We start from the raw sequence: 14,514 nt of genomic DNA, 5'->3' as shown, positions 1-14,514 counted from the left end.
TCATTCAATTTACTGATAAACGCAACATAATGCTGTAACATTACCTTTCACTTAGCGATTACCTATGCCCCAGCTCCGTTGGGCAATAAAATTTGTCAAGGTTATCCATACTATTTTAGTGTTATTCAAACACGCTAATCAATCCTAATCTATCCAAGGTCAGCTCTAGATCAGTCTTCTAGCACTCATAATGGAAAAGATATTTTGATTGAAAAATTGACCGATTGTGGAGCCTCTGACATATAGACCTAAGATTAGATTTTTTTTCTGCCATCAACCGATAGGATCATACTCCGCCGTGAACTATCGATGGGCTAAGAAATAAAATTGCATCGAATGATTTACGCGACGAGCGTGAAATAGGAAAACTCACCTGCGACCGTGCACCACTTTCCACGGGCCCTCCCATTCAACCTTTAGCAGCCCTTTTTGAGGGTCATGAAACTCTTCCCCCCCGTAGCGGTGGTAAAGAAGAAGCGTGAAGCAATCGAGCATCCCATAATCCTCGGGTTTTTGCATAATGTCAAACGCATAATGGAATTGACCTGATTTTTGCACCAGTCCCGGCAAGCGCTTCGAGCAGGCCCCGTTCACTTTTCCACCCACGGAATATTATATTTTGCCTCTTTAGGGTTAGTTTTCCCAGCGGGTTGGGCAACGATCACTTCCCAAGCCCATGCGCTGGTTCCGCGTGTGCGCAGTCTCTTCCTATCGCGGGCGTAGCTGAAACAATGGACGATTTATGCAAACGATGCTTTCTTGCAAACGCGCGTTGCTCATATATATTTAGACGAAAGGGGTTATTTTATTTGTGCTTTAGCTCATGTATGTCCATCATTTGGAAACCCAAACAACTGAATGAACAGGTGAAAAAAGGTAGTAGAATTTTTTTTCCTTCAGTTGCAATCTTGCTCTCACCGAAATCAATTTAACCGACAACCGTGCGGTCAGTGTTGCAAATTCGTACGATATAGGTTAACCAGAATGCTCCCGAGCAGCTCGCAATGCATCAGTATCGTATCGTCGTACACCGCGAATGCCTTCGTGTGGAGTCACCTGCGGCCCAAAGGTTACGTTTCCCATCTGTTTGTGGCATGCTTGTTCCATTGCAATACCATTCCGGTGATGCTTTCGGGCGCGCAGAAGCCCCATCAGAATCTGCCTTCAACTCCCCAATCACGATCTGTGCCCGAGGGCGTCTGCAGTGTATCTTTGAAGGTACGGATGAGTACCAAACCACTCGGGAGTGATGGATTTTGTCATCGTGACATGGTTTGTTTGGCGTGTGCTACCATTCCTGTGGTTTTATCGTTGATGGCGAGAGTGCAGATGAAGGGTTGAAGCATCCGAATTGACGGTTAAAACGTGATGTCCCATATTGGACATGTTGTGAAAATACTGGACGAAGCAAATGAGGACGAAATTTACACGACTACAAACGGTTTTTATTTTGTTTTAAAATTCGACCTGATGTATATTATTTCAAAAAAGTAAAATATAATATACATAAAAAAGCGAACTCCTAGCAAATTATCTTTAAATTAATTATTCGTACACATATTGTATTCAGTTCAGTACAAGCTGTTGTAAAAACAGATAAAAGCGTTTTTATCAATCCCATCGTTAGGTGATCTACAAATCTTCTGTTGCAATCTCTAACAATCTAAATCTTGGCCTGCCATTTTTGGCTCCTTTTTGCGTTATTGCTACTCCTAACCTTTGTTGTAGTTTTAAATGATTATTAATACTGCCTTTGTGAAATATTCAAAAATCTATATTTAATGCTAACGACAAACCTACTAGTATGTGCTGAATTAGATGATTACTAAATTTCCACCAAACCATTACTAAATTCATGCGTATGCTTTGTCTCCATTTTGCTGTTGAGCCGAATGTATAAAAACTACTGCTGCTTATTCGTAATCGAATTTATACGGAAAATAGCGCACACATTTACGCAATTCTGCACTGTCCAAAAAACGATCTGGAAACAATAGCTTATGACACCGAGTGTGAAATGATTTAGGATGAGGATTTCTTTTTGTTTTGCCAAACGATGCCACCAAGCTTCATTTGCAATGCAGCCCGATTTTTTTTTATGTCTAAAGCGGATGATCGTTAAGCCAACTCTTATTCCTCCAACCTACCCGGCAGCACATGGCCGGGAAAAAATGGGTTCGATACGACTTAGGCTTAGCATAACGACAAATGATGCATCTCAGTCTTGGTAGACGTTACATTGCACGTTGTGCAACCTGCACTAGCCTAGTTTCAGGAGAAAAATGGACTTTTATCGCGCGTCGTGATAGAATAAAGTCCATGGGCCTGTCCAGCGCTCGAGGGTTCACCTCCCATTTTAACCCGCTCCCGCGGATCATCATCGGGAACACTTTTCTGCCCTAGAAGACCGGTGTCTCGACGTATCTCATCCAACGAATCAACCCTGCTGGCCAGCAACTTTTCCTCCGGTTCCAGCAACGATTCCACAAACAGCTCCCAAGCACGCGAGTGTGAACATAGTCCGACCACAACATCAAGCCCACAACCGGGCTGATGAGAGCCTCCATTCGGGTAAAAGTCGGCCGTGCCGATCGGGTGTAGAAACCCGAGCAATCCTCCGTTAGTGTGTATCACCTCCACGTACATTGCGTCCTGATGTTCGATGCGATTTTTCTGCTGCCGGATGGAGAACAGTGGAAGTGCTGGATCAAGGGCGATGATTGTGTGCAATCGCCCATTTTGTACCATCTTACCAGCAATGCCGGCAATGTGTGCTCCAAGGCTGTGGCCGATAATGTACACGTTTTCCATAACCAGTCCCGTGTGTTGGTGTAGTTCGTCGAGCAGTTGTCCCAAGGATTGACCCACTGCAGGAACACATCCTACGGAACGTACGTAGTTCCAGTACATTGAGCATGCGGACCAATCCACCACAATCACATTATAGTCCCAAAGCAGTAGATAAGTATCGCGGATGCTTTCCGCAATCGGTGAGCTTTTGCTGCACTGCCAACCATGCACGATTATTCTTGTTGGACGGTCCGGATTAAAGTTTGAACTTAACAATGAATCAACGTTATCGAGCTTCAAGCGATGACCCTCGTCACTGATGTCCCGACGAGTGTATAAAAGAAATTCGATATTCACCGATGGTAAGGATGATCGCTGTTGTTTCATCATAACACCAACCGAACGTCGATGAGTCCAAATCCATTCGTCGACAAGAGTTGGAATGCGTACCCAGTCCACAGTATCATCCAGCTCGTGCTCAAGAGTATGTGGTACTAGTGTTGGATTACCTACCATAGAATGAACACTAATTCCTAACAGGAACAGTACGGAAACAGATATCACAGAATTCACCATAATAACTTCTGCCATCAACAACCGAGCGTTTGTCACTAATGTACCTATCGTTTGTATTTGAAATCAATTCCACACTACAACGGACTTTATCAATCGGTTCTAGCTCGCGGACACTGGCCGATAACGCATCCTAGACCATGAATTGTTCCCAGTAAAGTCTATCAGGTCAGTTCTTGTGTCTTGATATTGTGGTACGGCAGTGAACCGACTTCAAGGTGACAGAGGTTATAACAAGGGATTGATGCTTTGTTATCGATGATTTTAATGCATGATAAGATGTTTTGTTTTGTATACCAGTAACGATATTTACCCAATATCGCACTGAGACATTGATATGAAATATTGGATAATGGCAGATTCATTTTAAGTCCCTGTGTAATCGTGTATTACAGTTGAAAAGATAACCGTTTGGCTTTGGATTTGCTTATTGAGCTTCACAATTTACTGTAAGGTCAACTGACGATACTTTTTGTTGTTTTTTTTTTATTTTACGATTATTCAACGATTGGTATTTTTAATGAATTTAACGAATTTGTACGTGCTAATGCGCGATTCATATATTGTCGTTTAGAATAAAATAAAACAATGTTATTAATTTACACTTAAACATCAACGAAACTTTTGATGTTTATCTTCCCAGAGAACCCATGAGTCACTGAGATACATTTAATGTTTCATTCGGGTAGTTTTGAACTACATTACTCACTCCTCACAAAAAAGCACACAATGTTTAAAGTAGATCACGTCATTCATTAGAAAAATAGGAATCTTGCGATCTTCTCAGGTCAATGTATTAAATATATCAGATGACAAATAACCTCCATAAACACGCCTAAGTCTGATGAAGTTGATGCAATTCCAGCACGATTCCATGATGTCTGGTGTGCGAGGGAAACAATTACATTCTGTTAGCGCCTCACGCAACATTGTGCTCCAGGCGCCAGTATAACCGATCCTAAGAGACACATACACACACACACACAACCTATCTCGTACAGGCTTCAACAGGTACCTGTCGCTCAATCAATGATAAGTGCAGGGAATTCTTTCCTATATCAATCATACCAATTATATGTTGATCATTTTTTAAGATAGCGTGCTGTGAGATCTAAACACTGCAAACTTTACCAACCCACCCAAAACCGGGAAACCCACACCAGTGTGCGTAATTAGTTAATCGTTTCTTCATCAACCCCTCTTAACCAAACATTCCTTCGCCCCCTTCGCCGTTTGTCGCGGATGTACATGAGGATGGGGTTGTAAAAAAAAATGCCGCCTTTTGGATGGCGGCCACTTTTAGCACTGTGAAACAGATTTAATTATCATATAATAGCATCTCATTCACGAGTGATCTTCATGCTTGGTTGGCCGTTTTTTGGGGAAGTTTAAGATCGTCCCTGGGTGGTCTAAGTTGGTAGCCGAGGATCATGTGAAACTGTCCAACAATGGTATTGGTATGGTATTGACCAATAGCTACGGTGGTGGTTGTACATGTAGCCATGATAATGCTTGTAGTGGTGATAACGGGAATGTCGCCCAGACAAGCTCATGAGAAATTACATGATCTATTTAGACGGTTTAAGTTGTAATTTTAGCTCATTTTCTTGGTGCTTGGGTAAAGACAACAAACCACATTGTTGACGTAGTAGACGGAATTCCGTGATGTTTGGGTTTTTTTCATAAAATTACCACCCTTCATCGTTACCACTACACGAGCAGATCGTCTGACTGTTGAGATTACACCAATGTTCCAACATCGATCAAGCTCCCGAGCCAGTTATGATTTATAGCTCTGCAAGTGTGGCGCTGACATTGCAGAAGAACTCTGAACTGCTCTCGCGGTAGACAACTGCTGCTGCCCGGGAGTAACTGCTAGCACAGTATCAAGGTCGGCAGTCTTGCCACTAAGGCTAAACGGAATTAAAAGAGGGCTCATTTAAAGTCAGCCCACTCCGAAACGACGACAGGCGCCTGCGGGTGACGAACCTATCCAGGGAGATCGTCCGCTACGATCGTCAGTTTTGATCGACAGTGTGTTCGCGGCAGGTGTAAAAGTGACAAGTGACAGTGTTTCTTATCTGAGCTGCAAAGGGCATTAATCGCAAACGGGTAGATACAGCTCAGCGATGCAGCTACTTGTGATCGTATGGGCGATACTATTTATCAGGGATTACCGTGTGCTCGGTGAAAATGCCTTTATCGACAGTGAACCAGAAGGATACTATGAGCGTAAATCGTTAGTTGGTAATGTTCGGAACATGGTGATTGGTAATTTGAAATGATTGTTACGTGACTAACGTGTGATCCGGTTCATTCCAGATTGTCCCAGCCGGTTCTACAGTGAGGATGTATCGAGTGCTCTAGGGTTCTTCATTTTTGGAGGACGTCGAGCTTTTCTGAAAGAGTTTCCTCACATGGTAGGTAGTTTGATAGGAGTGCAAACAGATTATCCTAATCAACAAAATCATTGTGCGTTACAATGGACATTACATTGCGCAACTCCTTAGCTCGGAGTGAAGATCGTTCCGTTTCGCATGGAAAAGAGATTGCCTTGCAGCATTCCACTAATAGTGACTAAGCGATAGAATTAATTTTCATTGACATTCCTATTACCACTACGGCAAGGCAGTGTACAGCGTGTTGCGTAACGGAAAACAGAAACCGTATAGGTCACGCTATCATTTATGTAATTGACAGGATTTGCAAAGATTTGTAACCAACAAAAAATCCTTCACAGGCAGCGATCGGTTGGACGGACAAGAAAGTCTCCCCTCCGGTGGTGCAGTACAAATGTGGGGGTTCATTGATAGCTGCAAAATATGTTCTAACTGCTGCACATTGCAAAGTGGATGATGACAAGTATGTGTGAACATTTACATTTGAAGAACCGGTTCCGGTTAGAAAGTTAATTTCGATGAATGTTTTATCTTTGAAATTAATTGTAGAATTCCACCAGACACGGTACGTCTTGGTGATACAAATTTGGCCACCGTAGAGGATGATGATACTGCACAGCAATTCAACATCGTTAGTTTTACCGTGCATGAGAAGTTTAAGAAGTTCCGCAAGTACTACGACATCGCCCTGATTGAGCTAGATCGCGAGGCTAACTTTAACACCGCCGTGTGTCCTATTTGTTTGTGGCCGCTGGATAATCTGAACGAGTATAGTGCAAGTTTGCGAGCAATTGGCTTTGGATCTACCACCTACGGTGAGATATTCCTTTGAATGAACGGTGCATCCGGATCTTTTCATTGCTACTCTGTACTGCATTTCCTTCTACAGCATCCGGCATGAGTCCAACATTGCAGAAAGTCTCACTGAATTACTACGATTCAGAATCCTGTAACAATGAACTGCCAAAGGATGCTCGGCTACGGTACGGTCTGACTTCCGATCAGTTCTGCACGAAAACTCCCCACAAGGATGCATGTTTGGGAGATTCTGGTGGACCGCTGCAGATAGACTTGTCCGATGTGAGCCGTACCATCCCATACCTTACGGGCGTCGTATCATTCGGGACAGGATGCTGGGATGGGTCGCTGGGCGTGTATACGAAGGTGTCGAGCTACATCGATTGGATCCGTGAGCGGGTGAACGTGACAACCGATCCGATTGAGTGTGCCAGAAATACGGAGTGTCTACCGGCGAGACCGTTTTCCGACAGTCGGCTGAGCCCGCAAAACAATTCACCATTCTTTAAGGTACTTTTCGATCGTCGAAATTAGACAAAGATTCTCCATGTTTTCCTTTCGATCGATAGGTTAATCTGCGCAAAGCTGATAATAGTTCCTTTCATCAATGCACCGGAGCACTGATCGACTACCGGCATGTGATCACATCGGCCACCTGTGCCATACATAACAATCAGCAACCAACATTTATCGAGGCAAACAATGAGCTGGTAGAAATAAACAACATTGATGTACATCCAAAGTATGTGGCCGGTAAAAACTATCACAACCTGGCGGTGCTTACGCTGGGAAAGTTTTACAACCCGAACAAAATCTACCAAATTATTGCACCGGGATGTATCTGGAAGGAGGAACGAATTACCGATCCGATTGTATTCTTTTCCGGCTATGGTCCGGAGGTAAAGAACCAACCGGAAGATATCGCAAAGAATGTGTCGCTCAAGGTACTGGTAGCGCTGGTTACGGAAAATGGACGCTGCGAAGCGAACGATGCGTGGAAAGTGAACAGTACGCTTTGGACAGGATTTAACAGTGACTTCCTTTGCACGTACAATCCGATCGATCTTGTACCAGGGATCTGTAAGGTGTGGTTGAGTGATTGTGGTGCTCTCGTACGGGTAGGTTTTAAATAAAAAAACGACTTATATTTTAGCTTGAACCTGGCGGTGCCGTATCAAACTTCCGGCGGGATAATATCGTACCGTACGTATACGCTGTCAACACGATGGATGAAGAGGAATGTGGCGGGGCTCAGAATCTTTTCGTTGCGACACGTCTTTCACCGTTCTATGACTGGATAGAGTCCATTGTTCTGAGACACTTACCCGAAAATGATCCAATTTTTACGTGTAAGTGTATTGATTGCTTCTTTAAATGAAACATTAATCATGTTCCTTACTGTTTTCAGCTATCCGTTTTGGTGACGACGAATTCGATGAGGAGAGTTCTAGTAGCAGCAACACTACCACGTTAAACAATCTCCAACATCAAAATCGTATAGGTACTAACAGAGAGTTGGCCTTTTTTCATAAAAGAACTATTCCATACTAAATGTAAAACAGTTCCGGTTATTCTTTCAGATGTAATAACAAACCACCTAAAACCTTATGGAAGTGATTTGATGATCAACAAACCTCTCACTACCAAAGTGAACAGTAAGTATGCGCTTAAAAAAAAGGTAGAAGGTTTATGCTACATGCTGCTTTCGTTTGTGTTGCATCTGTACTTAACAGTTTATCATCAATCATTGAACAATACGCCAGAAACGTACGAAGTGTACGGACCTCATTTAAGTCATTCGCAGAAGCTTGGTAACATTGACAATCGAATGTTCCCGTATGCTTCCGTCTTGTTCATACTGTTCTATTAACTTCCTTACAGTGCGTCCATTCCGGCCATTTCCTTACAAGCAACCAGTAATTCATGTACCACCAAATTCAATCCACAATAATGACCTACACATCGAGCTGGTCCCTTCCGTTGAATTGCCTTCGACACATCACATCATCCACGGACAGGCAAACAATCTTCCTAGCGCGTATTCAGCGCACTCCGGACATCAGCCATTCCAAGCACCAGCACCAGCACCGTACGGGCATATTCCTCCGCAAAGGGCTGTTTATCAACGAAACAGCTCACCTGCGACCCTGATCAATCACAACCAGCTCGTATCGGTTATTCGTTCGATTGAGCTGTACGAGAACGGGCTGTGTACTCTGCCGACCGGAGCCACCGGCAAATGTCTGCACTACACGCGCTGTCCTTCGATGTACTGGAATAGCCAAACTGTGGACATATTTTTTCGCTTAAACTTGATTCCTTTCTGCAATCGCGAGCGGCAAACAGTGTGCTGTCAGGCATGAGCAAACTTACCAGCTGCGATAGGTGTGTAAACTTGCGCCTTTAAAAACACAGAGTCGTAATAAAATGTATTTATTTGTAAAGTGTAATGTAAACATCAAACAAGCGTTGTTTGCTTTTTTAATGAGTGTTACACTGGACGACAATTATACCCTGTCGATTGGATCCCATTCCCACAACGTTCCCATTCCGGCCGAAGCACACCGATAAATCGTTCCCTTTCACTATCCCATTTGCAACCCTATTAACCCAGTGAGTGATTTTCTTCATCTTCTCGATCGACATTCGTGAGCAGGCAATATCACGTCCAATCGCTACCCAACACCGTTACACAGTCCGAACTGGCGGGAACAGATTACTGTCGATTATTGGCTTTTGATTACGCTCGTAAATTAAATAATCACCAAGCAGAAGCCCACTGTACGCTTGTCTTCGCCAGCATGTTGTATGCATCATCACAATTGTAACATTGCGCAAGAGGGTAAGGGACCAGTGGATGATATTCATGTTTCTCCAATTTTCTTTCAGACAGTTCCCAGAAAGTTTCCCAATCGCTTCTAGTACTAAAGAAGAACACGTTCTTTGAGGGAAATATGAAATGGCTCTACTAGGTTGCAAAGGCTTATGGCACTATGATACTAAGAAGTAAGAAATCCTTATAATGTGAAACGATGAGAACATTTGTTCCTCATTGCCAACTATACGAAACGCTTATCAGGAACCATAAATGCAAACTACACCTTCAAATAATCTCCATTTCGTACGGCTTGTTACTTTTTGGAGCAGCAAATCGAGTAAATCACTCACATTTCATCCCAGCTGGCAGTCAGCTGTGACAGTCAGCCAACGATCACCATCTTGTATGATCGTTTCCTTTTTTTTCTAGCTCACCGTAAATAACACCCAGCAATGGACCGATTTTCGCACGTAAATCATACAAATTCAGCAGTCCTTCAACGTTGCAGTTCATAGACACTGGAGCCAATTTATTCCATTCCATGGTTCATCATCGGACCATTCATGCATTTGCTCACGGTACGGTGACCCTTCAATGATGTGGCTTTGTGACCCATTTTTTATGTTTTTTTAACCAAGTGCAAATCTAACTGCCAAACAATACGTGAATAGACCGTTTCAGTGTTCAGCACACATAATCATCCAGTGTAAACAAACATCAATCGCAAAAATTCTTCGGTCAGAGTTGATTGAAGGTATGTATCGCGGCGTTGATGGCTGCCACAATATGGCCGATCAAGATGGTCTTCTGTACTCATTCTATCATGCGTGTGTGTTCATTGAACTCGATGCAGCAACGATTGTCGATGAGTTTACTCTAGTTTTGTGATGATTATTGGAAATAGTCATTTTCCCACCGAGCTTTAGTGTAACAAGGTTGCTTTCAGGTGACTACTTGCGCTAGGTCATTGACGATATTAGAATTCGTTGTTAGTTTAATTGTTTTTTTTTCATTTTGATACCTCCTGATAGTGAAGAAATCATGTTTGGGATTGAGGAGATGATAGTATATGCCAGACAGAAGTCAAACAAAGCGAATTTCCTGGCGGAAGAATACAACGGATAGGAGTCTTAAAGAAGTGAATGCCATTTAGCTTTTTCCATGCCATACGCCCAGATGGGATACGAACTAGCGATGAGAATCACAACTCTTTTTAGTGAGTCAACTCAGAGTGAATGAGTTGTAATAAGTTTCTTTTCACTCAAATAATGCTTTAAATAGAAAAAGAACAAAAAAATAAGAAAAAAAAATTCTGAAAACCCGAAAATTTCCTAAGGGGTTAGCCTTGGTTTTTTTGGGGAAATTTTGCAAAATTTAAAAAATTGATTTATTTTAATGCGAATTGGTTGACATAACTTTCTTTTCACTCAAATAACGCTTTAAATAGAAGAAAGCATAAAAAATAAGAAAAAAATAAAAAAATTCTGAAAACTTGAAAATTTCTTAAGGGGTTAGCCTTGGTTTTTTTCTGGGAAATTTAGCAAAATTTTAAAAATTGATTTATTTTGATGCGAATTGGTTGGAATAAGTTTCTCTTCACTCAAATAATGCTTTAAATAGAAGAAAGCATAAAAAATGAGAAAAAAATAAAAAAATTCTGAAAACCCGAAAATTTCATAAAGGGTTAGCCTGGGGTTTTTTGGGGAAATTTTGCAAAATTTTAAAAATTGATTTATTTTAATGCGAATTGGTTGACATAACTTTCTTTTCACTCAAATAACGCTTTAAATAGAAGAAAGCAGTAAAAATAAGAAAAAAATAAAAAAATTCTGAAAACTTGAAAATTTCTTAAGGGGTTAGCCTTGGTTTTTTTTCTGGGAAATTTAGTAAAATTTTAAAAATTGATTTATTTTGATGCGAATTGGTTGGAATAAGTTTCTCTTCACTCAAATAATGCTTTAAATAGAAAAAAGCATAAAAAATAAGAAAAAAATAAATATAAATAAAAATAAAAAATAAAAAATTTCCTAAGGGGTTAGCCTTAGCTTTTTTTGGGAAATTTTGCAAAATTTTAAAAATTGATTTATTTTGATGCGAATTGGTTGGAATAAGTTTCTCTTCACTCAAATAATGCTTTAAATAAAAAAAAAAGAATAAAAATAAGAAAAAAATAAAAAAAATAAAAAAAACTTGAAAATTTCCTAAGGGGTTAGCCTTGGTTTTTTGGGGGGAATTTTTGCAAAATTTTAAAATTTGATTTATTTTGATGCGAATTGGTTGGAATAAGTTTCATTTTACTCAAATAACGCTTTAAATAGAAGAAAGCATAAAAAATAAGAAAAAAATAAAAACTTCTGAAAACCCGAAAATTTCCTAAGGGGTTAGCCTTGGTTTTTTTTGGGAAATTTAGCAAAATTTTAAAAATTGATCTATTTTGATGCGAATTGGTTGCAATAAGTTTCTTTTCACTCAAATAATGCTTTAAATAGAAGAAAGCAGTAAAAATAAGAAAAATATAAAAAACTTCTGAAAACCCGAAAATTTCCTAAGGGGTTAGCCTTGGTTTTTTTGGGGGAAATTTTGCAAAATTTTAAAATTTGATTTATTTTGATGCGAATTGGTTGGAATAAGTTTCTTTTCACTCAAATAACGCTTTAAATAGAAGAAAGCATAAAAAATAAGAAAAAAATAAAAAAAATCAAAAAACTTGAAAATTTCCTTCGTTCAATACAACGTTTCAACTCACTATCCCACTCTTACTCACTTTGCACATCTCCAATACGTACCGAAAACATGTGGCACCATAAGTTGTAGCTGTAGCACAACTATCCACAAAAGACTACATGTATCATGAAGATGTCAATACATTCTTTTATTCTGCTTGTATTCGGAGTAGCTGTAGTAAATTAAATAAACAGTATATTAATCGAAAGAGACAACCACATGACAGGAAGTGGTTCTACGATGAGTTTCTTCTAGAAACTCACGTAACATGCATACATTTGATCGCCTAAATACAAATACATGCTAATCACTTCATTCCCTCCTTCAACGGCGCATGTGTGGCGATCATCTTTGATGGTAAAGTTCGACCTTTACCGACCGGCCTTCGGCTGTCCAACACACCTTAAGATGATGGCGCCTACCAACCACAGCGGACGTACACTCCCGACCAAGTAACGATGTGCAAGATGTGCATGGTACACGCTTACCCTACGGTAGCAACACCGCGTAATTGCATTTTGCATCTAAATGCACCCAGTAGTGCATCGTCGCGATCACTAAACGATCCGTTCGCTTCAGCGCCGCATAAGTGCATGCGAAGCGATGCATTCTACACATTTCTAGTTGGTAATTTGCACAGCAGATATCGATCTCGGTATGTTGTTTGGTCTGGTGCAGTGCAAAAGTGTGCTGTACTCTTCGTCAGAAACATTCAAATCAAAAGCAATTACTCTACTAATGTGGGTACGTTTGAAATAATAAGCAAAACACACAACCATTTGCCATTTACTAACCGTCAACGAGCGTAGCAATAAACAAGGAAACGTAACGCGCTTGCACATGTAACTGACACGATGACCATTTCCTGATTTTGCTAATTTTCCCTAACACAACCAACACAAGACCCAAAAATTGAACCAAAAAAAAAAAAACAATCATGAGTGACATGAAACGGACATCAGCTCTAAATGCCGCCCGACATTCAGCATCAACAAACATGAAACACCCGCGTCTAGACGCTTGAAAACGCCCCAACTCTTTACTTTCGCGTCTATGTCTACGCAAATATGGCATCAATCCGAACCACGTAAAGTCCCACTCATTTTACGTTCGCGAATGGTGATTAATTAACGGATTGCGGTTGTAATAAAGATTAATCGTATGGCGTGCGAGTGTGTGTCCCGATGGATCGGTACTAGTGGGGTTGGCGGCCATTGGGAAAGGTCACGTTGATTAGCACCGTTTATGGGCTAATCATTTTTCGTTCGACACCCGCAATAGGTTGCGTGAGGTTCTAGCAGCCAGCACGTGTTCCCGACCTGAGTGACTCACGACACGGGAATCAAATTACGTAAACAGGCCGAATTTTATGGCTGGGCAAAGTAGATCAATCGCGGTAATCTTATGATGGAATTAGCGAATATCCCCCTCACTTGCTTAAAACGGTAAAAGAGTAACACAATCTAGAGCAATTGAATCTAGTGTCAGGGTTCGTGAAAAGGATAAAAAAAAAAAACAAACATAAAACTGACCGTTTTCTGAAGAATTTGGCCTTGACCAACCGTTGAAGTTTTGATTGAAACAAAAAATGAATCATTCATTTGCATGACACATGGAGATTTCAACGATTGGAAAGCGAGAAGTTTTATTTCTTCAAATGTTCGAATTCAATATCAGCTATTATACGAAACATAAAATACAGTCAAGATTCATAAGGCTTCGTTTACGAGAGCTAACAAATGCACGAAAATTAAACTAAGTATATTATTTTGACACAAGATTACTCACGATTTGTACCACTGTCGATCTCTGGAAAAAACGAACAAAATCTACAAAAATCTTAACCGTTTTTTTTTGCATTGAACTGTTAACAGATTGCCACAATTAATCTTACCTCAAAACGGTTTCAGACGCGTAAAGAATGTACTGCTAACCGGTACAGTGATCATGTATTGTTCCATAAGTATGCGTAACCTAGTTTTAATCAGCACACTGACACGTTTTCACTCGGCAAACAATCCCGCAAACAATTTGTTTCATTTCGTTCGCTACACACCAGGTAAATTGAATTGTCGTTGAACTGCAAAATATATTTTTCGCGTGCAAAACTTTTGTCCCTTCAAAGGACGCGCAGGCCACGAAAAGACATTGCATCGAGCAAAAGGTTCAACGAGCAGGCAACCTTCGCGGGCTTGATGTTACATTAAGCTGTCCGCTTGACATCGATCATGACTTGATCATTGTGTGCGCTTTCGTTTGACGGCGGCCGCCAAGAAGTGCATCATTGTCCGGCAGAATTTGTACGCTTCAAGTTCAAACGTGCCGCTTTCCACCTTTCCCAGCAGTTGTCAGAACTTAATCAACGAGCCGCGAGTCAAATAATGCGTCTACGTCGGTTCAATATCACTAACT

General features: G+C 40.9%; 2 protein-coding genes across 2 annotated transcripts; one reads left to right on the top strand and one right to left on the bottom strand.

The window, feature by feature from the left end:
- Positions 1 to 5: 5 nt before the first annotated feature.
- On the bottom strand, positions 6 to 3,543 carry LOC125765376 (lipoprotein lipase-like). The gene has a single exon (XM_049430407.1). The coding sequence runs from the start codon at positions 3,379 to 3,381 to the stop codon at positions 2,272 to 2,274; it is 1,110 nt and encodes a 369-aa protein (XP_049286364.1). The 5' UTR covers positions 3,382 to 3,543; the 3' UTR covers positions 6 to 2,271.
- A 1,028-nt stretch (positions 3,544 to 4,571) lies between these two features.
- Positions 4,572 to 9,737, top strand: LOC125764581 (uncharacterized). Its single transcript, XM_049428943.1, has 9 exons — positions 4,572 to 5,783; positions 6,104 to 6,225; positions 6,312 to 6,577; positions 6,652 to 7,070; positions 7,130 to 7,645; positions 7,714 to 7,909; positions 7,969 to 8,061; positions 8,123 to 8,215; positions 8,442 to 9,737. Exons 1-9 carry the CDS (start codon positions 5,781 to 5,783, stop codon positions 8,921 to 8,923), a joined length of 2,190 nt encoding a protein of 729 aa, XP_049284900.1. The 5' UTR covers positions 4,572 to 5,780; the 3' UTR covers positions 8,924 to 9,737.
- Positions 9,738 to 14,514: the final 4,777 nt, after the last annotated feature.

The sequence above is a fragment of the Anopheles funestus genome, chromosome 2RL (assembly GCF_943734845.2).
Source record: "Anopheles funestus chromosome 2RL, idAnoFuneDA-416_04, whole genome shotgun sequence".
In the NCBI taxonomy this organism is placed as follows: Eukaryota; Metazoa; Arthropoda; class Insecta; order Diptera; family Culicidae; genus Anopheles; species Anopheles funestus.
This window is presented reverse-complemented; position numbering and strand designations above follow the sequence as displayed.